Source organism: Lemur catta, chromosome 4 (assembly GCF_020740605.2).
Source record: "Lemur catta isolate mLemCat1 chromosome 4, mLemCat1.pri, whole genome shotgun sequence".
NCBI lineage: Eukaryota > Metazoa > Chordata > Mammalia > Primates > Lemuridae > Lemur > Lemur catta.
The window spans coordinates 31124836-31152032 of record NC_059131.1 but is presented as its reverse complement, the minus strand read 5'-3'; the positions used below and the strand labels follow the sequence as shown (position 1 = coordinate 31152032).

The 27197-nt window shown below is 35.1% G+C and overlaps 2 protein-coding genes across 5 annotated transcripts in view; one reads left to right on the top strand and one right to left on the bottom strand.

Moving 5' to 3' along the window:
* The window catches only part of EML4 (EMAP like 4), a 148322-nt gene that overhangs the window by 89310 nt on the left and 31815 nt on the right, over positions 1-27197 (bottom strand). The window lies entirely within an intron of this gene.
* Positions 17445-17618, top strand: LOC123636623 (60S ribosomal protein L39-like). Its single transcript, XM_045549083.1, has one exon. The coding sequence runs from the start codon at positions 17445-17447 to the stop codon at positions 17616-17618; it is 174 nt and encodes a 57-aa protein (XP_045405039.1).

Below are 27197 nucleotides of genomic sequence, written 5' to 3'. Positions count from 1 at the left end.
GGCAGTAGGATCGCTTAAGCCCAGGAGTCTGAGGTTGCTGTGAGCTAGGCTGATGCCACGGCACTCACTCTAGCCCGGGCAACAAAGTGACACTCTGTCTCAAAAAAAAAAAAAAATAAAAAAAAAAAAATAAAAATGAGAATGGACACTATTTCATATGTACATAAAAATGAAAGTGGAAAAAGACTGAATTAAAAACAAGTTTAGTACAAGGACAACAAAACCTTGCTTTCTGAGCGGATTCCCTTTGTTGAATTTCATGGGTACTGCTACTAGAATAACAATTTATACGTGTATTTTTAGAAGTAAACAGTTCTTGTATTCTTCTTTATCCCCTCATTTAACATTTTTAAATTTTGTTTTTTAACTGACATAAAATGTAGGTATTTATGGTACACAAAATGATACTTTGATATATGTAGACACTGTGGAATGGTTAAATCAAGTTATTTAACATATGCACTATTATACATCCTTATTTTTCTGTGGCAAGAACACTTAAAATCTACTCTTAGTAGATACAATATATTTTTGTATACAATATATTTTTATTCATTGTAGAAACCATGCTGTACAATAGATCTCCTGAACTTATTCCTCCCTTCTAAATGAAAATTTGTGTCCTCTAACCAACATCTCTCCACACCTCCACAGCCCCCAATCCTCTGGTAACTATCATTTTACTCTGTTTGCATGATTTCAACTTTTTTTTAGATTCCACACATAAGTGAGACCACGTGGTATTTATCCTTCTGCATCTGGCTTATCTCACCCTCCAGGTTCATCATGTTGCCACAAGTGACAGGATTTCCTTTTTTTTTTTAAAGGCTCAACAATATTCCATTGTGTATATATGACTCATTTTCTTTATCCATTCATTTACTGATAGACACTTAGGTTGGTTCCATATCTTTGCTACTGTAAATAATGCTGCCATGAACATGGAAGCGTACAAACCTCTTAACATACTGATTTCAAATCTTTTGGATATATACCCAGTGGGACTGCTGAATCATATAGTGGTTCTATTTTTAAAATTCTAAGGAACATTCATACTACTTTCCATAATGCCTATAAAATGTGTATTTTTATACAACTGCCATCCATCACAGGCCAAGTGTTATGGCTGAGAATTATGTGAATATGGACATCTTTATCTTAGAATTTAAGTGTATCTGGAAGATCTAATAGTTCCTCTCTACTTTAAATGACTACCAGACCAAGAAAAAACTGGCAAGAACTCTTTCTAATCCATTTACAAATGTGCCTAGGGCATTAGAACAATGATATTCAATATACTACTGTACCATAAAGGTACAATTAACAACATAATTGTACAGTTAGAGCTCATTTGTTATGTAATTTAGGTAGCATTATTTCTTTAAAAATAGAACAATTTTTTAGATTTTCACAAAATATTTATACATTCTGTATTTATTGAGTGACTAATTTGTCAGAAACAATGTTAAACTCCCAGGGCACAAATTAAAATTCTATTCTTCCCACTTCAAAAAGTAAAAAATTTTAAATTTCTCAAAAATTGAGAAAAGATATTAACACATAAAAATATGTAAATATTGCCTAGAGCAATAAGAAAAGACATCAACCCAATAGAAAAATGCAACAAAGATATGAATAGGCAAACTTCTATTTGTAGGAAGGGAGGGAGGATGGATCAGCCTCACTAGTATTTACGGACATGCAAATTAAAATCTACTTCATATCCTTCAAATAAACAAAAAATGTAAATAAGGTCAGGCAACACCAAATGTTGATCAGATTTTGAGCATCAGAACTTTCATACAGGCTGTGCGTGGTGGCTCACGCTTATAATCATAGCCCTCTGGGAGGCAGAAGCAGAAGGACTGTTTGAGGTCAGGAGTTCAATACTAGCCCCAGCAAGAGCAAGACCCCATCTCTACTAAAAATAGAAAGAAATTAGCCGGGCAACTAAAAATAGAAAAAATTAGCCAGGCATGGTGGCACATGCCTGTAGTCCCAGCTACTTGGGAGGCTGAGGCAGTAGGATCGCTTGAGCCCAGGAGTTTGAGGTTGCTGTGACCTAGGCTGACACCGCGGCATGATAGTCCAAGCAACAGAGCCGCGGCATGATAGTCCAAGCAACAGAGCAAGACTTTGTCTCAAAAAAAAAAAAAAAAAGACAGTAAGTGCTGGTGAGGATATGGGGAAACTGAAACCCTCATACACTGCCAGTGGGAATGTAAATAGTATAGCCACTTTGGAAAACAATGTGGCAATTACTGAAAAGGTTCAACAGTATTCCCGTATGATCCAATTAATTCCAATAATTCCATCCCTAAGTATATATCCAAGAGAAATGAAAACCTATGTCCATACAAAATTTTGTAAGATTGTTTATATTAATAGCAGCACTATTCATAAGAGCCAAAAGGTAGAACTAACCCTCATGTCCATCAAACGATGAGTAGATACTGATTCACGTGGTACATACCCATACAATGGAATACTGTTCAGATAAAAAGGAATGAGATACTGATATATGCTCCAACATAGATGAATCTTGAAAACATAGTAAGTGAAAAGAAGCCAGTCACAAAAGAACCACATGTTGTATGTGATTGCATTTATATGAAATGTCCAGAATAGACAAATCTATAACAGAAAGTAGATTAGTGGTTGCCAAGGAATGGGGGAAATGGTGAGTGACTTCTAAAGAATAAGGATTTCTTCTTAGAGTGACAAAAAAATATTCTAAAATTGATTATGGTGAAGGTTGCACAACTCTGTGAATATACTAAAAACCCTGAATTGTGTATTTTAAATGAGTGAATTATATCTCAAAAAAGCTATTATCAAAATAAAAAACTCTCAATCAATAAGCAACAAAATACTTTCATTTCATAATTTAAATCATAAATTCCCTCGGAAGCTATAAGTAGAATTTAAATTTTCCCAAGGGTATAAATGACTAGAAGGAGAACTCATAGGGATATTACTGGGTATACGAAAACGGCAGAAGGCTCACCTAAATGAGGGCACAAATGAGGGAGGAAAAGAGTCTGGAGTAGTAAGAATGACTTCAACTTTTTCATAATATAGCCTATATATTCTAGAGCCAGCATTCCTTAAGAGACTACTATACATATTTATTCAAATTGTCCAAACATTAATGAAAATGTAATGGTCTTTGTAAACAAAGATGTTACGCACTGTATCTAGATGTATCTTTGTGAGGATGTATTCCATATACTGTGAGAGACCTGGGCCAAGTATGGCAAAATCTCTCATATGGTACTCTTGTCACAGGGACAAACTGTCTACAGTAAAATTTGCAATTTGTAACTGCTGACATTTAAGAGCTCATAAAAAACAGAAAGCAAAACAAAATGTTGACATAATGATTAAACTTCAGACCCTTTAAAGCATGTCTTTATAGGTGCAAATGACAGCCTTATCAGTCAGCAGGGGTTTGTAAATTAAAATAATTTCTACTGATCTTATGAGCAACTTAAAAAGAATAATGATAGCAAATACTAGCCAGGATGTTAGGACATAGGCACTTGTACTGGTGCTTATGTGAACTGCTACAAACCTTCTGAACCATAATCTGTAATAAAATAGCTATTAAAATGAAAAACACATATAACATGCCCTTTGACCTAACTATGTACATAGTAAGGAGAGAAAGGACTATAAATAAATGTTAAGGTCTATCAAAATGCGATTGAGTGAATGAAATACGGTATCTAAATATGGAATATTTTGCAGCTATTCAAAGAAAATGTTTTATCTCTATATATTAACATGGAAGGCTACCCATGATTACTGGACAAATTTTAAAAAGCTAATTTCCAGTAAGTAAAAGATAATGCATATTCATTGTTTACACAGCATATTTTATGTCCTGTTTTTGAAAAAGCAAACAACAAAACGTATACATGAAGAACAAAGGTTGGCAAACTTTTTATGTAAGGTACCTGATATTTTAGGCTTTGCAGGCCAAAAGGTCTTTGTCCTAGCTACTAGACTCTGCTGTTGCAGCACAAAAGCAGACATAGACAAAACCTATACAAATGAGCATGGCTGTATTTCAATAAAACTTTATTTACAGACACTGAAATTAGAATTTCATATATCTTTAATGTGTCATGAAATATTTGATTTTTTTTCAACCATTTAAAAATATAAAAACCATTCTTGGCTCACAGGATATAAAACAACAGTGAATGTGGCCAGGCACAGTGGCTCATACCTGTAATCCTAGCATTCTGGGAGGCCAGGGTGGGAGGATTGCTTGAGCTCGGAAGTTCAAGACCAGCCTGAGCAAGAGCGAGACCTCCATCTCTACTAAAAAGAGAACAATTAACTGGGCGCAGTGGTGTGCACCTGTAGTCCCAGCTACTCAGGAAGCTGAGGCAGGAGGATCACTTAGAGCCCAGGAGTTTGAGGTTGCAGTGAGCTATGATGACTCTAGCCCAAGAGACAGAGCAAGACCCTGTCTCAAAACAAACAGTGAATTTGGCACAAGTACCACAGTTTGTCAACCCCTGATGTGGAAGGACAGAAATGAAACTGTTAACAAGGGCTATCTTGCAAATTTTGATTTGTTAAAATGTGCAAGTATATATTTATGATTTTAAAATATGTAAAATAATTTTTAAACTATCTCTTCTCAAATGACAAAGACATATTTATTAATAAGTCTGAGAAACTGTCTTTTCCTTAATCAGCATCAGTGGTACGTTAATGTCTCTATTTCTCCATAGTTACAGAGAAGAAGGGACTAAAGAGGACAACTTTAAATTTTTATTTAGCCCCCAAATAGAGAATCTGAATTTTCTGGTACTTCTTGCTTCAGAGAATAAAATTTTTACATATTTATAATGACAGTCTGCTATGGTTTGGTTTGTTTGACCCCTTCAAATCTCATGTTGAAATGTGATCTTCAATGTTGGAAGTGGGGCCTAATGGGAAGTGTCTGGGTCATGATGGCTTGGTGCCACCCTCACAGTAATGCGTGAGTTCTTGCCCTATTAGTTCCTAAGAAAGCTGGTTGTTAAAAAGAGCCTGGCATCTCCTCCCCTCTCTCTTGCCTCCTGTCTCACCAGGTGATCTTTGTACACGCTGGCTCTCCTTCACCTTCTGCCATGAGTGAAAGCAGTCTGGGGCTTTCATCAGAAGCAGATGTTGGTGCCATGCTTCCTGTACAGCCTGCAGAAACATAAGCCAAATAAGCCTCTTTTCTTTATATAATTCCTTCATAGCCACAAAATGGACTAAGACAGGATCCTGAAGCTGATAGAAATGATAAAAATCTATAAGAACAGAAACAATACTTCTGAGGAAAACTATGAGACTACTCACAGATTCATTAAAGGACAGATATGTTTACATTTTCAGAAAACCTTTACAAAGGTTTCCACAATAAAGTATATTTTTAAAAATCACCAACAGCACAGTAAAGGAACTGAGATTGTAGATAAGGAATTGATTGAGGCAGAAAAAAAATTATTTTCTAAGTACCTATCATATGCACAACACTCTATTAAGTCCACGGTAGACATAAAAGTGATGTAAGAGATGGTCCTTACCCTCAAGAACCTTCTAAAGATGCAAAATTTGTAAAGAAAATATCAGCAAACCAAATGCGATAATACATAAAAAAGATAAATCACAATCAAGTTGAATTTATTTCAATCAGTAAATTTCATCAGATTAACAAAAAATAAAATTATATTCATTTCAAGAGATAAAGAACATTTAATAAAATTTAACATCCATTTATAACAATAACTTTAAAAATACTATAATAGAAGGGAACATTCCTAACCTGATAAAAAGGCATTGTGGCACATCATATTTCTATATTTCTCTCTCTGTAGCAAGAAAGACACACATATCCATAAATATGTGTGTGCATTTATGTATGTCTACCACCCCACATGCTTAACAATGTGACTTTCACCAAACAGTGGGGTCTACGTACCCTCCTTCTGTATCTGAGTGGGAGTCTGTAATTGTTTTACTCAGAATATGGCAAAAAAGTTATGCTTATGTATGTGTCTTTTAAGACTAGATTCTGAAAAGGATGCAGCTTCTGTCTGGCTTTCTCTCTGGGAATGCTTGCTGTAGAAGAAACCAGCCACCATGCTGTGATGAAGCTCATACCAGTCCTTATGGAGATCACATGGAAGTACTCAGGTGGAAAGGAAATGAAGCCCCCTGCTAAGAGCAAGAATCAACAACCAGACAAATGAGTAAATGAGCCTTCAGATGATTCATTCCCCCCTGCCTTCACATCTCCCAGCCAAGGCCTCAGACAACACAGAGCAGAGGTAAGCCTTGCCCTGTGCCTATCTTAATTCCTAATCCACAGAATGCATGATCATAATAAGTGATTACTTTATACCACTAAGAGTAATTTGTTATGTAGCCATAGTAACTGGAACGGGCATACACACAAACAACAACAATAACAACAACAACACTACAGCAAACATCATATTTAATATTAAAAGCTTTCCTTATGAGATAGGGAACAAAACAAGAATGCTTAGTCCATTTTCTATTGCCATAACTCAATACCTGAGACTGGGTTATTTATTTCTTACAGTTTTGGAGGTTAGGTGGTCCAAGGTCAAGGGGCCACATCTGGTGAGGGCCTTCTTGTCGGTGGGGACTCTGCAGAGTTGGTGCAGGGTATCACATGGCAAGGGAGCTAAACATGCTAGCTCAGGTCTCACTTTCTCCTTTTATAAAGCCACTAATGCCCCATCCTCATGACATCATCTAATCCTAATTCCCTCCCAAAGGTCTCACCTCTTAAACACCATAGTCAGATTTCCCACCTTCTTTACACTGTTAAAATGGAGATTAAGTTTCAACATGAGTTTCAGACTAGACAAGCATTCAAACCATAGCAGATGCCTACTCTCATCATTACTATTCTGTACTGGCAGTCCTACCCGGTTCAATAACACAAGTAAGTTAAAGCTATAAAAATTAGAATGGAAAAAATAAAACTATCATTATTCACAGAGTATGACTGTTTATATAAAAATCCCAAAAATAAAAAGATAGCTTATCAGAATTAACAAATGAGTTTAGCAAGGTTAATGGATATGGGTCAATTTACAAAAGTCAACTGTATTTGCATATACTGGCAACAAACAGAAAAAGAAATTTTAAAACAAGATACTATTTGCAGAAGTACTAAAAAATAATGAACACCTAGGAATAAAAATAATAAAAGGTGTTCAAGACATCTACACATAAAACTATAAGAGGTTACTGAAAGAAATTAGACCTAAATAAAATGATTATAACATGTTCATAAATTGAAGAAACAATGAAAAAATATCACTTTTACCTAAATTGATGTAAAAATTTAATGCAATACAGAAAAAAAATCCCAATAGTGGTGCACATGGAATTTGAAAAGTTGATTCTAAAATTTATATACAAAAGCAAAGTGTCAAGCATAACTGAAACCCTCTTGAAGAATAGGAAAAGGGTAGAAGTACTTGTTCCACCTGATATCAAATATCTATTATAAAACTATAGTAATTAAGATAAGGATAGACAAATGGACAAATGGAACTTAAAAGAGAATCTAAAAATAAACCCACTCACCTACAGATCAAAGTTGGTATGTTAGACATCTGGGGAAACAGGAGTCATGTCAATAAACAACACTGGGTCAAGAGGATCTCCATACAAAGGGGAAAAAAATGAAACCTGACCTTTACTTCATTGCATATAAAAAATCAATTCCAGGTGGACTGTACATATAAATGTGAAAGACAAAACAATAAAGCTTTCAGAAGTTCCTTAAACAAGACAGAAATCACTACTGTGAAAAGAATCTTAAAATTAAGAATGTCTATTCATAAAAAGATGCCATTAAAAGTAAAAAAGGTAAGCTAGAGTAGGAGAACATAGCTGGAACACATAACTGAAAAAGGACTAATATCCTGAATATATAAAGAATACCTATAAATCAACTAGAAAAAGACAGTCTAATAGAAAAATGTACAAGAGATTTGAACAGGAACTTTATAAAAGAGGATGTCCAAATGGCCAATAAATATATGACAAGGTGCTTAACCTTACAAAGAATAAAGGAAATACAATCTAAAACCACAATAAGAAACCATTACACACTCACCAGATGGCTAAAATTAAAAAGACTAACAATATCAAGTGTTGGTGAAGATGTGGAACAAGAACTATGAAACCTCCTGGTGGGACTATATACTGATACGACCTTTATGGAAAATTTTAGCATTATCCATAAAAATGGAATATACGTATTCCCTACGACCCAGAAATTCCAATCCTATGATTATACCTAACAGAAATGTGTACACGTGTACCAAGAGATACATACAGGAATCAGAGCAGCATTATCTGTAATTGTCAGACATTGAAAACAAACCAACTATCCATCAATATTAGAATGAACTAGATTGCAGCATATTCATATAACCAAATACCATTTAGAAATGATAATGAACTGCAGCTACACACGTATCATAAACATAATACTGAAAAATGGAAAACAGACATAAAAGTATAAATGCTTTATGATTCCACTTATATAAAGATAAAAAACAGGTAAAACTATATGTTATCATGAATCAAGATATTAATTACTTTTGGAAATGTGAGGGGGGTAATAACTGGAAAAAGCACAAGGGGGAAGTGAGTACCTTCAAGAGTGTCTAGTATGTTCTTTCTGGACCTGGATTATGCTTATAGGTGTTATATGGCAATTCTAAAAAGGTTTTGAAATGTTGAGCCTACATTCCCAATATATGTATATGTTTATACATATACTATTATGCTAATATGTTGTAACATTATAAAACATGTAAAAAATAGAATTTGAGAAGTGTGGAATAACAAATGATATCTTAGATGCCTTGCTGACAGCAATAGCTTCATAATTCCATTGATTTTTTTATGCTTCAAAATTATGTATTTAGGCCAGGCATGGTGGCTCACGCCTGTAATCCTAGCCCTCTGGGAGGCCGAGGTGGGTGGATCCCTCGAGGTCAGGCTGGAGTTCGACACCAGCCTGAGACCCCGTCTCTACTAAAAATAGAAAGAAATTATCTGGACAACTAAAAATACATATAGAAAAAATTAGCCGGGCATGGTGGTGCATGCCTGTAGTCCCAGCTACTCGGGAGGCTGAGGCAGTAGGATCGCTTAAGCCCAGGAGTTTGAGGTTGCTGTGAGCTAGGCTGATGCCACGGCACTCACTCTAGCCTGGGCAACAGAGTGAGACTCTGTCTCAAAAAAAAAAAAAAAAATTACGTATTTATTTCTTCCCGTTGAAGCAAATATTTTAATCTTGTGGTCAAAATTTTGTATTACTTCTACATACTCCCACACATTGCCTTATTTTCCCAGTAGGAATTAATCCCCCAAAAGATGCTTAAAATGTTTGAATTTTATGGATACCTGAAGTGGTGAATCAGACATGGCAAATAAATTCCTTTTTGGTTCTTCAATCATTAGTTAATGTCTTAAGGCAAATATATGTATAGGGTAAGATTCATCTGTATTTCAAAAAAGTTTTCTGAATAAATTTGACTTTGAAGAGGATGATTTCTTATCAGATCTGATTAGATCATTGTTTTTAAGCATATATTGTGACTGACAAGGAGCTTCAACTAAGAATAGAAGGATCAGCCGCTATATTTCTTATTGTTCTCCCATGCTTGACTTAACAACATTATTTTAAATCTATAATTTCTTTGAAGAAATCTTTTTAAGCCATGTATCTATTTTGTGAGAATTAGGTAATATAACCAATAAATTTACCAAACCAGGTACAGGTGAATGGCAATATACTTCAATACACTGAGAGTCAACGAAAGAGAGTTCCACCCTCAACCTCTGTGTAATGTAGAACTCCCACTCTTCCTCCAGTGAGAGTTGACTATCAGACAGACTAAATGAAGGTACATGACAATCCTCCTATTCAATATTAGTAAGGCATAATTTCTTTCCTTTATTTTAGGTTTAAAAAGCAAATTTAAAACTTTGGGCCAGCTACAATTGCTCACATCTGTAACCTCAGCACTTTGGGAGGCTGAGGTGGGAGGATCATTTGAAGCCAGGTGTTTGGGACGAGCCTGGGCAACACATAGCAAGACCCCATCTCTCTAAAAAAAAAAAAAAAAAAAAAAAAAAAAAAATTAGCCAAGTGTGGTGGCATGTACATGCAGTTCCAGCTACTCAGGAGGCTGAGGCAGGAGGATTGCTTGAGCACAGGAGTTCGAGGTTACAGTGAGCTATGAATGATTACACCACTGTATTCCAGCCTGGGTGACAGAGCAAAACCCTGTCTCATTCATTCATTAATATTTTTTCATTCACTACAAATAAATCATCTTACACATCTCATTCCAAAGACCATTGTATTGGAGGACAGGAGTAGGGTGGCCAGATCAAATTTGCAATTTAAGTGCTCACCCTCTGGTGGCTAACTGGAGGATAAATTTAAGGCAAAGGAAGGGTTTGAAAGCGATGAGACTAGCAGCAGGTCAACAGACAAGAGGCTGTTTGAACTGTGTAGGTTAGAAGTAATGGTAGCTTAAATAAGGCAGTGGCAACATAAATAAGGAACAAAATGGATTATTGCCAATGGTGGAGCTAATGGGTGACTTTACCCGCCCCCATTATCTCTAGCAGCCTATCAAAAATACCCAAAGAATTGCAATTTTCTTTCAAGTGACAAAGTATATACAGGCATACCGTGGAGATAATTGAGATTCAGCTCCAGACCACTGCAATAAAGCAAATATGACTACTACAAGGCAAGTTACACAAATTGTTTGGCTTCCTAGTGCATATAAAAGTTATATTTACACTATACTATAGTCTATTAAGTGTGCATTGGGTATAAAAAATGCACATACCTTAATTAGAAAACACTTTATTGCTAAAAATACTAATAATCATGTGAGCCTTCAGTGAGTCATAATCTTTTTGCTGGTAGAGGATCCTGCCTCAACGCTGATGGTTGCTTGACTGATCAGGGTGGTAGCTGCTAACAGTGCGGGTGGCTGCGGCAATTCTTAAAATAAGACAACAGTCAAGTGTGCCACATCAATCGACTCTTCTTTTCATGAAACATTTCTCTGTAACATGTGATGCTGTTTGATAGCATGTGACCCACAGTAGAACTTCTTTCAAAATTGAAGTCAAGTCTCTCAAACCCTGCCAATGCTTTACTAACAGTTTATGCAATATTGTAAATCCTTTGTTGTCATCTCAACAATGTTCACAATATCTTCACCACCTTCTCAGATGGAGTGCATTCCATCTCAAGAAACCACTTTCTTTGCTAATCCATAAGAAGCAACTCCTCATCCACTCAAGTTTTATCATGAGATTGTATTAATTCAGTTACATCCTCAGACTCCACTTCTAACTCTAGTTCTCCTGCTATTTCCATCACATCTGCAGTTACTTCTACCATTGAGTCTTGAACCCCTCAAAGTCATCCATGACGGACTGGAATCAACTTCTTCCAATTCCTTTTAACGTTGATATTTTGACCTCGTCCCATGAATCATGAATGCTCTTAATAGCATCTAGAATGGTGAATCCTTTCCAGAAGGTTTTGAATTTACTTTGCACAGATCCACCAAAGAAATCACTTCTATGGCAGCTAGCTATAGCCTTATGAAACATATTTCTTAAATTATAGACTTGAAAGTCAAACTGACTCTTTGACCCATGGGCTGCAGAATGGATGTTGTATTAGCAGGCATGAAAACAAATGTAATCTCCTTGTAACATCCCCATCGGAGTTCTTGGATGACTAGGTGCATTGTCAATGAGCAGTATTTTGAAAGGAATCTTTTTTCCTGAGCAGTAGGTCTCAACAGTAGGCTTAAAATATTCAGTAAGCCATGCTATAAATAGATGTGCTGTCATCCATGCTTTGTTGTTCCATTTATAGAGCACATACAGAGCAGATTTAGCACAATTTTTAAGGGCTCTAGGATTTTCAGAACAGTCAATAAGCACTGGCTACAACTTAAAGTCATCAGCTCCATTAGCCCCTAACAAGAAGAGTCAGCCCATCTTTTGAAGCCAGGCATTGTCTTCTCCTCTCTAGCTATGAAAGCCCCAGATGGCATCTTCTCCCAATAGAAGGGTCTTCCATCCACATTGAAAAACTATTGTTTAGTGTAAACACCTTCATCAGAGATCTTAGCTAGATCTTCTGGATAACTTGCTGCAGTTTTTCCATCAGCACTTGCTGCTTCACCTTGCACTTTTATGTTAAGGATATGGCTTCTTTCCTTAAATCTCATGAACCAACCTCTGCTAGCTTCAAGCTTTCCTTCTGCAGCTTCTTTAACCTCTTTTAGCCTTCATAGAATTAAAGAGAGTTAGGACCTTGCTCTGGATTAGGTTTTGGTTTAAGAGAATGTTTTGGCTGGTTCGATCTTCTATCCAGACCACTAACTTTCTCTGCATCAACAATAAGGCTTTCACTTTCATATCATTCAAATGTTTACTGGAGTAGCACTTTTCAAGAATTTTTCCTTTGCATTTACAACTTGATTGCTTGGTACAAGATGCCTAGCTTTTAGCCTATCTCAACTTTCAACATGCCTTCCACACTAAGCTTCATCATTTCTTAGCTTCTGGTTTAAAGTGATAGACATGCGACTCTTCCTTTAACTTCAACACCTAGAGGTCACTGTCGGGTTATTAACTGGCCTAATTTCAATACTGTTGTGTCTCAGGGAAACAGGGAAGCCTGAGGAGAAGGAAAGAGAGAGGGTAACAGCCAGCCGGTCAAGGTGGAGCAGTCAGAACACACACATTTATAGATTAAGTTCACCATCTCGTATGGGTGTGGTTTGTGTTATACTCCAACACAATTAGAACAGTAACATCAAAGATGGCTGATCACAGATCACCAAATGGGAATAATGAAAAAGTGTGAAACATTGCAAGAATTACCAAAATGTGACATGGAGACAGGAAGTAAGCATATGCTGCAGAAAAATGGGACCTACAGACTTGCTTGACACAGGGTTGCTACAAACCTTCAATTTGTGAAAAACACAGTACCTGTGAGGCCCAATAAAGCGAAGCACAATAAAACAAGGTATGCCTGTGCTTGATACAGACAACTGTTATTTTTCAACTGTGTTATATATGCATTATATATGAATAAAACCATTTTTGGAGAACTTTGCTGTTTTGAATGATCTAGGACATACACTATGACTGAAAATAATGTGCTTTTTATTCAAGAGCAGTTTCAAAACAAATCTTCAAGACACACTCCCACACCAAAGAAATTGCCATCCCTAAGCCCTTCCTATATAGAAATTTAGAGGCAGCTCTTCCTGGCTGCAAGGCATTTTAAATGATCCTGCACCAAAACAGAAAACAAACAAAAATCCCAAAACACACACTTTACAAAACTTTTGATTTTTGAAAACTTTATGTTAAATACAACCTGTCATTTTCCAATTTATAAAAATTAGGCTAAAAGAAAAGTTAAATGTAGAAACTAAAGCAAGTTAAAGAATAACAGAACTTGGAAACTTTAAGGTAGACCTTTTCAAAAACATCGACAGTCTTCCTTCAGTATACATGGGATCAGTCCCAGGACCCTTGGATATACCAAAATCTGTGCATTCAAGTCCTGTGAACGGCCCTACAGAACCCACAGATATCAGTCCTCAGTATACACAGGTTTGGCATCCTGCCAGCACACATTTCGTTGAAAACAATCCACATATAAGTGGACCCATACAGTTCAAACTCATGTTGTTCAAGGGTCAATTATATTTCCATATGAAAAGGATTCTTCCTCATTTGATGCTGTTTTTGCTATAATTAATCAATTAAAGGTCTACAACTAAATTTACTCTTGGCTTTGGAACTGACCTGTTTCTATGTTCACTGTGGTTTCCTCGTGGTCAAGACTCATTAGTGCATAAATGATGCACTGATGTAACAGGCAAATGTGTTTCAGTTAAATTTTGGAGAAAATTCATAATAAGCATGATGTAACAGTATTATACCTATATTAAAAGTTTTCACTGAGCCAGCATGGTAGCATGTGCCTGCAGTCCTAGCTATTCAGGAAGCTGAGGCAGGAGGATTGCTTGAGCCCAGGTGTTTGAATATAGCCTGGGCAACATAACCAGACCCCAACTCTTTTTTTAAAAAAAAGTTTTCACTGACTTTGAAAAAAACAAAGCAGCAGCCACTACCACAGTACTGACTGAACGCCAAACTTCAAATATTCTTATGGTCAAAGTGAAGCATCTTCAATATTTCAAGGAGCATCCATGTACTCCTAGTATGGAATTTTGTTGTGCTGTGTGAATAGGAACCAAGTATGAAAGGCTAACACTTAAGTAAACATGACAGGGCAAATTTAATTCTCCTTTCCTCCATATTCTATTCTCTTCAGACAGGCTCAGGAAGATCCATATACACGAGAGATCCAAGTAATAATTTTCAATGCAGAATACCTGGAATGTTCTAGAGCCCACTTCATTTCAGACTATGCAATCTTCTAGGAACACCCCAGATCTGCCTCAGACTCATAAATTACTCAATCACAAGATCAATCTAATATTCTAAGAATCATCCAAAAGTGAGATGATCGGAGCCCAGATCAGATTCTTCATGTCTTCCCCAAAGTAAATCTACGTATTCAAAAGCAGATCAGATCCAGACCATTTTTGCTAGTGAGGAGACTGGCTATATTTGTGGATGGATCTGATATATGTTCTAAAGACTAAAGACGGTCCCAACAATCAAGCAATATAGTTCAAATTACCTAACTACTCATTAAGACAATGAATACATGCACACACAAATATGACCAAACGTAGGCCAGAAGCATATTTTAAGAATCCTTAGAGAGCATCTTTTTCATGGGTAGAAAGCTCCATTTAACACATTAAGTGCCATGAGAGTTGTATTTAACTCACTCTAGTTTTGACCCCAGGGCCGCATGAAGCATATATAAAATCTACTTGTTGATCTTATTGTTACAATTAACAATTTAATTCTAAAAACATGGATTAAATGAATAGAAATCAATAAATTCGCTTTTCTATTTATGTTTACCTTTAACTTACACTCAAAGTTTTTATTCAATTATTGTAATAAAACACTATGGTCCCAAGGGAAAGTTTCTGTTTGTTTTTTTGTGTGTGGCAGTCAATGTGTTAAGTTTTTACTACGTACATAATTTAAGCATAGCAAAGCCAAAAAGACAAATGTTTGTTTTCAAGTATTTAAAGCCACTAAATGAAAAATAGTAACCATCTGTTTCCATAGAGGGTAAACAACAAGAAATGTACTGAATCTATAACATGAAGAATGTAGGTTAGATAAGTTGGTCTTTTTTTTTTTACACTAAAGCAGTAAAGGAAAAATAAATGTTGGCAATCAAGAATTGCTTTTTCTGAAAAATCTTTTAATAAACCAAGAGACTCAACTGCCTTGATGGGTTAAGTATAATCCTGTCTCAATGTAGGAGGACTCAATTAAATTATCTTCTACAAGGCTCTGTATCCCTAACATAGAATTCAATTTGTTTGAATAACACTCTCTAATTAGCTAATTATGCTCAAGCTAGGAGAAAAGTTTGAAGAAACTACTACTTATGTAAGTATACAATATAGCAAGTCGCTACACCTTACTAGAGTGCAAAGAGGAGTTCCACAAAAAGTAGGAACAAAATTTATAGGGAATATGATATACATATAATTACATATAATATACATATCTTGTATTTAACACCAAAGGTTTCTAATATGCTGAAACTTGAAGGTAAACTTTAAATAAGAAATTTACTAAGCCCTATCATATGAGCATAATAACTGTCAGAAAACTTGCAAAAAATGAAAATTTACTTAACAAAAAATGTTTCATAACAGTTGAAAATTACATTTTTTTTCTAACTTTCTTTTTTGCTCCTGATGCAGTTTCAAAGTCAATCAGGAATGAAGTCGATCTTTATTTCTTCTAGCTACTTTGGTTCTCTGTCACTTCACCAGTTTCAACTCTCACTTAAGGTTGTGAATTAGACAGGTGAGATAAACTTTGCATATAACCAATTTTAGACAATAAGCCTAATATTTCATTTGGTTCAACAGCTTTTCTCAATTGGAAAGCAACTTAATTGTCCAATAGTGGCGAGATTAAAAATAGTGGTCCAGGCCGGGCACGGTGGCTCACGCCTGTAATCCTAGCACTCTGGGAGGCCGAGGCGGGTGGATCGCTCAAGGTCAGGAGTTCGAGACCAGCCTGAGTGAGACCCCGTCTCTACTAGAAATAGAAATAAATTATCTGGACAACTAAAAATATATACAGAAAAAATTAGCCGGGCATGGTGGCGCATGCCTGTAGTCCCAGCTACTCGGGAGGCTGAGGCAGTAGGATCGCTTAAGCCCAGGAGTTTGAGGTTGCTGTGAGCTAGGCTGACGCCACGGCACTCACTCTAGCCTGGGCAACAGAGTGAGACTCTGTCTCAAAAAAAAAAAAAAAAAATAGTGGTCCAGCCATTCAATGAAATGTCAAGTACTCTTAATTATCAGGCTGTAATAACCTTTAAAACTTCACATATTAAAATATTAATAATAGCAGTAACTATAAAAAGATATGAAATGGGAAAAGAACAGATGACATATTAATTGGAAGGAAAAAGTATAATAATTTAATGCTGTATCTGAGTACCTGCAACTTACTTTTAAATTCACAAAAAGATAGATTTATGATGGATAGATATGTGGTAATACAATACAGCAAAATGTTAATTATAGAATCTAAGTGGTGGATATTTAGGTGTTCACTGTAAAATTCTTTCATCTTTTCTGCTTGTTCAGCATTTTTCATGATAAACAAAATTTGTATCTGAGGTACACACAATTCAAGGGAAAATATAAATAAATTTGCAGAGTACTCTGGAAGCTTTTATAGGGACATAAAAATATAAAAGTAGCTAAATTTTATGAAAATCATCTTGGATTATAAGATTTGAACACAATTCTGTTTTTTAAAAGTTTTGTATCTACTATGCAAGTTATAGATTTGTAGATTCTGTAGTGCAGCTAAACTCCAAAGATGATCCCTTAATGGACTGCGCCTACTAGTATTCATACCCATGTGCAGTCCCCTCCTTTGAATCTGGGCTGGCCTTGTGGTCTGCTTTTTGACCAACAAAAGTTGTATAACTTCCAAGACTAGGTATGAATAAGTCTTGTAGATTCTAAGACTCTGGTTTCCTGACTTCCAAGGTTACATAACACAGGGCAGAGCCAGGAGTAGAATGCAGGCCTCCAGACTCCTAGTCCAGTGCCTTACCATTACACAGTACTGTCAACTCCTCTTTCTCTGGTAGCTACTTTTAAAATATCCACAGGTAGGCTGTGTCCCGTTGACTCTCCCTTGCCATGTCTTCTCACAAGACTTTCAGAATCAAGAGGTTTCTGGCCAAGAAACAGAAGCAAAATCGTCCCATTCCCCAACGAATTCGTATGAAAACTGGCAATAAAATCAGGTACAATTCCAAGAGGAGACATTGGAGAAGAACCAAGCTGGGTCTACAAGGATTGCACATGATATAATGGCACACATATTTATGCTGTACCAAGGTCACTATCATCTTACCATGTCAAGCTGGAAATGTCACTACTATCCGGATAGACACGTTTCATTGGGAAAAGTGATCTTTCTCTTTGTTTATATGCTCTGTACTACTAAGCTGGTTCAGTAATAAATATGTGAGACCTTTTGTTAAAAAAAAAAAAAAATCCACAGGTATGGCCAGGTGCAGTGGCTCATGCCTGTAATCCCAGCACTTTGGGAGGCTAAGGTGGGAGGATCACTTGAGGCCAGGAGTTCGAGACCAGCCTGGGCAAGAGAGCGAGACCCTATCTCTACAAAAATTTTTTAAAAATTAGCCAGTCATGGTGGTGTGTGCCTGTAGTCCTAGCTACTCGGGAGGCTCAGGCAGGAGGATCACTTAAGCCCAGGAGTTGGATGCTGCAGGGAGCTATACTTTATTCTAGGGAACAGAGTAAGACCTTGACCAAAAAAAAACAAAATCCACAGGTATATTTTCCTATTTCCAAGTGCTAAACAATAAATGGTACAATTCTGCCATTGGAGAAACAATGGAAAATGCTATGAAGATAAAGAAATAAATGAAGGGGATAATAACCTCCTTTACTATAGTACTAAATAATGTGTACATGTGGTAAATATATCTTTTGATGCCATGCCAATAGATCTGTTAATTGGTGAAGTTCTAAATAAAATAAAAAGAAATTAAGACAATTTGAGCAGTGACTAGTTGGGGGGGAGGAAAAGTTGCTAAAAATGCCAGGTCCCCCAAAACAATCTTAAACATTAACAAAATATTCTATTCTAATTTCTTGTGATAAAACATGTATCACTAACAACATCTGCTACAGAGTCTGTTTTTAACATATCTCCCTAACTTCTCTTTAAAATGCTGAAAAAAATAAAAATTTTAAATGGCTGTTGAAAGGTAAATGTGGAAGTCTTAATATTTAATTCATTAAAAGTGACATTAAATATACACTAGTTAAATTTCAAACAGCATACATTACTTTGTAAGTAAAAGACACAGTAAATTAGAAAATTTTTATTAAGAAATTAAAAGCCAACAAAAACATTTAATTTTAACAAATGACCAAAAAGGCTCCAAAGTAGTTGAGGACCACAATAACTAAAGAAACCTGTTACATATATTAATATATTTACATACCTTTTTAAAGTGGGTTATTTTGTGTCGGGGAAGAAAATATTACCATGTGCTGCCAGCCTAAATTTACATTACCCACCAAAACAAAGGGTAAATCTTATCCTAGTCAGAACACTGGCAACACACTATGCAGTTAACAGGAACAAAGTTATACAATTTAAATTTCAATGTTCCAATGAGAAAGTATATAACTTTCTTGGAAGGACAAAGGTTTCAACCTCTCTAATGACATTTTATTTGCAGATTTTAAATATCCAAGATCTTTCATAATTAGAACTGACTCCTTTAGACATACTATACTTCAAAGCACTGACTTTAAATCTTATCACAAAAGACAGACCATATTAATCCAATGGTTCAGATACTTTCAAACTACTCCCACTTATATCAACACAAGATTCCACCCAAGCCAATTTCCTCATTGTTCTACAAGTAATGCTCATTCATTTTTTCTGATCAGAAATGACTTCACCCTCCACCCCTTTTCCCATCTTCAGGATCCACTATAGGTCTCTCTCCGAAGAAGATCTTTCTTTTATTCTACTCAACACTGGATCCTTCCTTTCTGAAACTCGTAAGCTTCACCCATGCCATTTAGTACTTAATACACAGAAGTATATCCAGTCAATATTGAAACAACTACTAAAAAAGAGTTATACTTACAAAGGAAGCAGCAAGCTCTAGTGAAGTATATGAGAGACAGAAGTTTAAGTGGCTCTCCTTCTGATTACTTTGAGGAAAAAGTCTCAGTTTCTAGTACTTCACTAACACTTTGTTAATATTTAAACACATCCAATTTTTAAGATAAACATAAATATTTTCCATAAACTGACTTTCTATTGAGTGGTATAAAATGTAATCTTAAAATAAATGTATCTAAAAACTAAGTCATTTTACAGTGACAGAAAGTAAGGAAATTCTCAATAAAAAAAATGGTGGGGGTATGTCAAAGGGACACAGGAGCCAATCGAAAGAGCTCCCAATGGCTAAAGCCAGAACAATCTGAGCAACAATATAAAGTAGTATTGGATCATAAACCAAAGTATAAAAAACAAAAGAAAATCCATGTGTTTATACTAATATTAATAAATGACTGAGTAAATTAACTAACAGAGGAGAAGAGACAAATCTCTCTTGTAGAAGAATTCTAAATAAATTACATAGACGCATTGCCTTCCAAGAGGTGGAATGTAACTCTCCACACCATAAGCGTGGGCTGTACACAGTGACTTCCTTCCAAAGAGTATAGTAAAAGAAGGGGGTAGGGAAAATAACTTTATAAAGGAGAAACCTCACAAACACTACCTCAGCCAGGTGATCAAGGTCAATATCACCAATGATAAGTCATGTTAATTGCATGTACCCCTTGATATGATGTGATGAGAATGGCACTCTGTGGTCTTCCCCAAAACTCATAATCCCAGTTTCATTAGGAGAAAAACATCAGTCAAATTTCAGTAGAGCGACATCCTACAACACACCTGACCAATACTGAAAACTGTCAAGGTCATCAAAACAAGGAAAATCAGAAAAAACTGTCACAGCAGAGGGCCTAAGGACACATCATGACAATGAGATGGGATGCTGGAACAGCAAAAGGGCATTAGGTAAAAACTAAGGAAATCTGAATAGGCTCTATGGCCGTTAGTTGATAACAATGTATCACTACTGATTTTTTAATTGTAACAAATATACCATACAAATATAACATGTTAATAATAAAGGAAGGTGGGGTGGGAGAATGTGGGAATTCTGCTATCTACTCAATTTTTACGTAAAAATCTAAAACTGTTCTATATAGAATCTATTAATTAAAAAAGTCATCTTAAATAAAATCATCAAGTGAAATAGTACCAACTGAGTCTAGGAAAAATCATGAAGGTATTCAGATGACTGAAATTCAAAAACCACTTAAAAGGAAATCTTTTCCAATCAAGGCTTCACCACTTACTAGTTATATTATCATTTCCTCACCTATAAAATGGGAAGAACATGCCCATAAGACTGTTGCGAGGATTAAACGAGATCATGAATATCTGTTTTATTAACTGTAAAGCAATGTACAGCTGTTAATCAACATAAGAAGGAACATAATATGTTCTCTTGGAAAAGATGGATGCTGAAGGAAAGTTAAAGTACTCTTATGCTTTGTGGTATTGGTGTAAAAGAAAAAAAACAAAAAATGAACACAAGTGTCTAAACATTACTTCATGTTTTAAAACCATGTTTTTAGCTATGTAGGGCCTTGAGCTTCCAAATAACTGTTTTTAGTACCATCATAATATTAGTGATTATATTTGTTATTGTAATTTCTCATTCCTTTACAATCAGATCATAATAAAGATGCATTTTAAGTACTTAAATAAAAAGTAAGACTAAACTCTAGTGTCCGGGGATGGACACTTAGGGGATAACACCATAAGGAAACAGGACGTGATTATTACAAAAGCCGGGATTAGTAGATAATTTTGGAAGAGACTGTGATTAGAATGGGCATATGTAGTGGCTTCTGGAGTGACTGGCAAAGTTCTATTTCTTGTTCTGGATTGTGGTTACAAGGATGTTCATGTCATAATAATTTACTAAGCTTTCCATTTGTTTTGTGTGGTTTTCTGTATCTGTCTAAAGAAAGGAAACAGGCATCAAAAATATATTGCAAAGAAAACAACATTTAACCATTGCAAATACAAAATCTTAAATATAAATCTATCTTAGTTCTCCCACTATAAACACATATACAAAACCAGAACCTTTAAAAAATCTGGTTCTGAACGATGTGGCGCAAAATTACTCAGGTTTCAAAGTAGGTATGAGAATAAAATTTTCTCTCAAAATCTGAATACTCACTCTACCGTCTACTAACCTTATATTTTTAAGTCACTACCCTTGCTATTCAGAAGATATAAGACCTCCCTCCCAGGGTGAGGAGGAAGAATGAATGGGTAAATTTCAAACAGGGGTTGAAATCCAAGATGGTAAACAAATGTAATTTGTTCTGTCCACCAATGAAGAGATGAAATAGAAAATCTGAGTCGTTATCATAAAGCAGCCTCTCGTGTAGTGATGTCTGATTTTCAGGGATTATCAACATTGCACCACACTCATTTCCAAATGCTGCCATTTTCAGAGGACTCTCCATTACCAATCTATATTGCAACATTTGAGGAAAAACTTCCTACAAATAACACAACTACACATCAAATACGATTGTCCAAAAACAAAACAATTAGGAAGTTAATTACTCATCAGTAAAGCAAAGGTGAATTGGCATTTTATACTATGCCAAACTCAGAGAGAAGTCATTTTTCAAGTTTGACCAACCAGAACTGAGCCAGGACCCGAAAGTCAGCAGAAAAGGACCCTATGAAAGCCAAAACTAAAACCATAAAGTACTAAGCATGAAAACCACTTCAATTATTTCCAGGAAGGTTCCTCTGGCCTTCCTAAGTTCCCCTTAACTAAGTTTATTAGAACTGTGTACAAACCAAAGTAATCTAGTTTTCCAATTCACTTAGCAAATAAAAAGTGACAAATTAAAAAGTGGTTCAGGTGAAGCTGCCATAGCAAGGAGAAAACAGCATTTTTAAGAAGACACAAGAAGTGAAAGAGTATAGTCCTAGGTCATTCAGAGCAGAGGCAAATAACCCTAAGACACTTCAATCACTCTTGAGGTATTAGTTATATTTTTAAAACTACTTATGTGAAAATTAGTTATATCTGATATTAATATATATTTGGATGTTGTATATGAATGCATTATGTAGTTACATATATTTATAGAATTTTTGGTTGTATTTGACAATTACTTTTGTAAAACTACAAATGACAGTATCAGAGGAGGTGTTACAAATTCAACTCAAAAATAATTTTAGAATGTAACCAACAATCATGCTGACATATTTTTACACAATTTTCACAGAACTATATTGAAAAAAAATAATAATAAATATATTGTTAATGTGTATGGAACACATTTGGTGCTGCAGGCATTGTCTCATTTCATCTCACAAATCTATAAATGCTAAATAGACCCATACAAAATTGCCAATATGCAACTATTTTTGACCTACAAAAAGGTATTTAAATTATCTGAAATTACAGATGTAGAAATTAAGCCCAAGATTACATAACCAATAAGTGGTAGCATCAGAATTTGAGCCCCAGCCTGTCTTGATCACTATGCTATTCAAACACACCAGTGACTATTATCATTCACTGTGATGATTTAAATTTTATTATTTACCAAATTAATATATATGATGCACTGGGGACACATCATTTATACAGTATACTTGCCAAAAATGCATATCCTAAAATCTAATCATGATGAAACATCAGATAAAATCAAATTGACAGACATCCTGCAAAATAAATAGTTGGTAATCTTCAAAATGTCAATGTCATGGAAAAGGGGGGGAAAAGGCTCAGGAACAGTTCAGTTACACATTAAACAAGGCAAGAAGACTAAAGAGACAAAAACTAAATGGAATGTCATTGGAACAAATTGGTGAAATTTAAATACTGTCTACGGATTTTAAAATAGTAATATACAAATGTTTACTTTCTGATTTTGATTCCTGTACTATGGCTGTATAACTGGTGTCTTTATTCTTAGGAAATGTACATTGAACTATTTAGGATAAAGGGGCATTATATTTGCAATTTACTCTCAAATGGTTCAGCAGGAAAAAAAAATACGTAGAGAAAATAACAAAGCAAATATGCCAAAAATGTTAACTGTCAATATGAGTGAAGAATGTTCAGGAGATCTTTGTACTATTCTTATAGCTTTTCTATATATTTTAAATTATTTCAAAATAAAAAATAAAGTAGAAACAAAAAATGTAGTGTAGAAAAAAATTCCATATACACTAACATGCAATTCATTAAGTTTAATTTTTCTCCCAAGTTTCAGGACATATCAAATGTTTACCAAACACCTACTACACTGTGTCTGATACAAAACAAGTACAAGATATGGTTTCCATTCTCAAAGAGTTTTCCATCTAGCTAGGGTGACAAAAGTAAATACATATTACTTTTGTAAGAAATGTCACAAAGCACTATAAGAGTAACTGTCAAATGAGTGACAGAGGCAGTAAGTGCTAGAAATGTAGGCAGTGGGAAAAAGATTATGATGGACAAGAGTGATTCCACTGAAAGAAAAGAGATTTGATTTGGGTCTTAAGCCTAAGCAGAAGATGGCTAGGAAGAAAAGATAAAGAAGAAAATTCCAAAGTGGTAGAATTACAAATATTCTACCATAATATTGATAAATGAGTAACAGAGATCGATTACACAGTCTATTAACAAAGGAGAATAAAAATCAAGGGTAGAAAGGAAGGCTGGGGCCAAATTACAGAGGGCTCTGAATTCTAACCCAAAGAAAATTGTATTTCATACTATAGGCTATAGCCAACTACTAAATGATTCTGACATAACAATTTCTCCATTTCTTTCTAGGATGGGATTCACTCAACTTGACAATTCCTTTAAAAAACCTTTCCTTTTGCACTAACAGATTTTTTGATTCTTCCATTTGAGTGCCTACTGATTCAAGTCACACTGCATAGCATTTAAAATCAAACATTCATTCAGTGCTTATTATCGGTTAGCCAAGCCAGAGAAGTTGACTCAAGGCCAATCCTTTAAAAGACCATCTAAATGCAACATGTTCCACACCTATAATTGCTACTGGTCAAAGTGAAATTAGTTTACTTATATCTCTTTTCCTTACCAAATATAAAAATGTAAAATTTTGCTGATAAACTTCACTATGGGTAAAGACAGATTTTTATTTTATTAGCATTGATTTGTTAACATTAAAAGTTTTCATTAAGCATTCTAATTCAGAATCATATATCAGTGATCACCATCTGGAAGTGTTTTTTGTTGTACATAAGCCAAACTTACACTAAACGCACTCTACAAGGTTGAGTTTATAGATGTCAAATTGTAATCTAAGAAGCCAATTTTTTAAATTTTGCATGAATCATCTTTTTTAAAAACCCTTCATTTTATTTCTAACAACCTTTTCCTTAACAAAAGAATCAAATTACCTCAGCACCTAACATACAAAAAGAAAAGGCCTAGAATTAAAGTTTTTTTGATGATTATGGAACAAAATGGCAATTTATTGCAAATGACTGAGATGAATATTTACAATTTCTAAAAACATGATACAGTAATAGGAAAAACTGTAATATTAAAGGGTCTCATAATCTTAGCCATTTCATGAATATCTGATGCAAAGAACATTTACCTAGACTCATTTCCAACTTGTAACTATACCTAACAATACTAGTTTATTCTAAAATGTTAGAATTCTCTATTTCTGTTACGACAGAGGGAGAAAAAGAAAAATTACAGCAAGCCTTTCAAACAGAGGTTGGTAAATTACTGCCCAAAATTAAATCTAATCCCATCACCTATTTTTATATGACCAAAGAACTAAGAATTATTTTTTTATATTTTTATTTTATTTTACTTTATTTTATTTATTTATTTATTTTTGAGACAGAGTGTCACTTTGTTGCCCTGGCTAGAGTGAGTGCCGTGGCGTCAGCCTAGCTCACAGCAACCTCAAACTCCTGGGCTTAAGCGATCCTACTGCCTCAGCCTCCTGAGTAGCAGGGACTACAGGCATGTGCCACCATGCCCGGCTAATTTTTTCTATATATATTTTAGCTGGCCAGATAATTTCTTTCTATTTTTAGTAGAGACGGGGGTCTCACTCTTGCTCAGGCTGGTCTCGAACTCCTGACCTCGAGCGACCCACCCGCCTCGGCCTCCCAGAGTGCTAGGATTACAGGCGTGAGCCACCGCGTCCGGCCATTTTTTTATATTTTTAAATAGCTGAAAAACAAAGTCAAAGAAGGACAGTATTTCAGGACCCATGAAAACTGTATGAAAGTCAGTGCTCATAAATAAAGTTTTGTCAGAACACAGCCTCATTTTTAAGTATTGTCTATGGCTGTTTTACAAAACAGTAGAGTAGTTCCACCAGAAACCATGTGGCCCACAAAGCCTAAAATATTTATTACCTGGCCCCTTACAGAAAAAGTTTGCCAAGCCCTGCCATATAGTATATAGTAGACAAGAGATTAAGCCGTAGGCACTGGGTTCAAAACTTGTCTATGTCACTAACTGGATATATAGCTTGTCCAAAGTCGTTTAATGGCTCTAAAACTTACATTTCTGATTTTTTTTAAAAAGAAAGATAGTAACAGTATCTATCTCATAAAGGAATAAATACAAAATGTTTAGCACTATACCTTAATGCACAGTATTAAATAGATACTGGTGATGTTATCATGTTTTCATTATTATCACCACTGTAGTTACTACAGTTACAGGGGAATCTCTCTAACAAACTGCTGGGGTCCAGGCCTTCTCACTGTATCGATAGCCGAAAAGTATAGTATCATTTTATCGCTGTTCTGATTTTTTTCCCCTTTTTATGTCCAGGTAACTGCAATTCACATCAAAACATGTTTTTTAAAACAAAACAAAACAAAAAAAAAACAAAAAACAAACAAAAAAACCCTCCATAAAATAGAGGGTGTCTATAAAGTCTGGAAACAAATAAATATATATATAAATGGTTGATTAATCTGTGATTCCAGACTTCATAACCACCTTGTACAGCTGCTTCCATAGGTAATGATACCATCCACTGTACTATAAATAAAATCTATATAAAATTCATGTGAACTTCCTTATATTCATAACTTTAATTACAGCTATGTCAAGACATTTGGCTTGCTTAATGACAAACCAAATTTATTCAAGTTCAGAAAAACTACATAATACCATATGCAATGCAGATTCAAAAATGTTTTTATTTCAGATCCTCTGATGAACAAAAACAGGGCTACCATAGATGGAAAGATAAACTATATCTATTGGACCATGAGAGAAAAAAATAAACTTTCCTTTAAATGATATTTATGAAAAGTTTAAGTTTTATTTGTTTTTTAATTGACAAGTATTAATAATAGTTGTATATATTTATGGGGTACAATGTGATGTTTCCATACAGGTATATATAGTAGAATGATCAAATCAGGCCAATTACCATATCTATCACCTCAAATACTTATCATTTATTTGTGGTGAGAATATTTAAAATCCACCCTTAGCCATTTTGAAATATATGTTATTAACTACAGACACCATGCTTTGCAACAGATCACCAGAACGAATTATTTTGTCCTAACTGAAACTATGTAGCATTTGACCAATGCCTCCCCTTCCTAACTCCTCCCAAGTCTCTGCTAACTGCCATTCAACACTCTACTTCTATGAGTGCAACTTTTTTAGATTTCACAAGAGATCATGCAGTTATTTGTCTCTCTGTGCCTAGCTTATTTCACTTAGTACAGTCCTCTAGGTCCATCCATGTTACCACAAATCA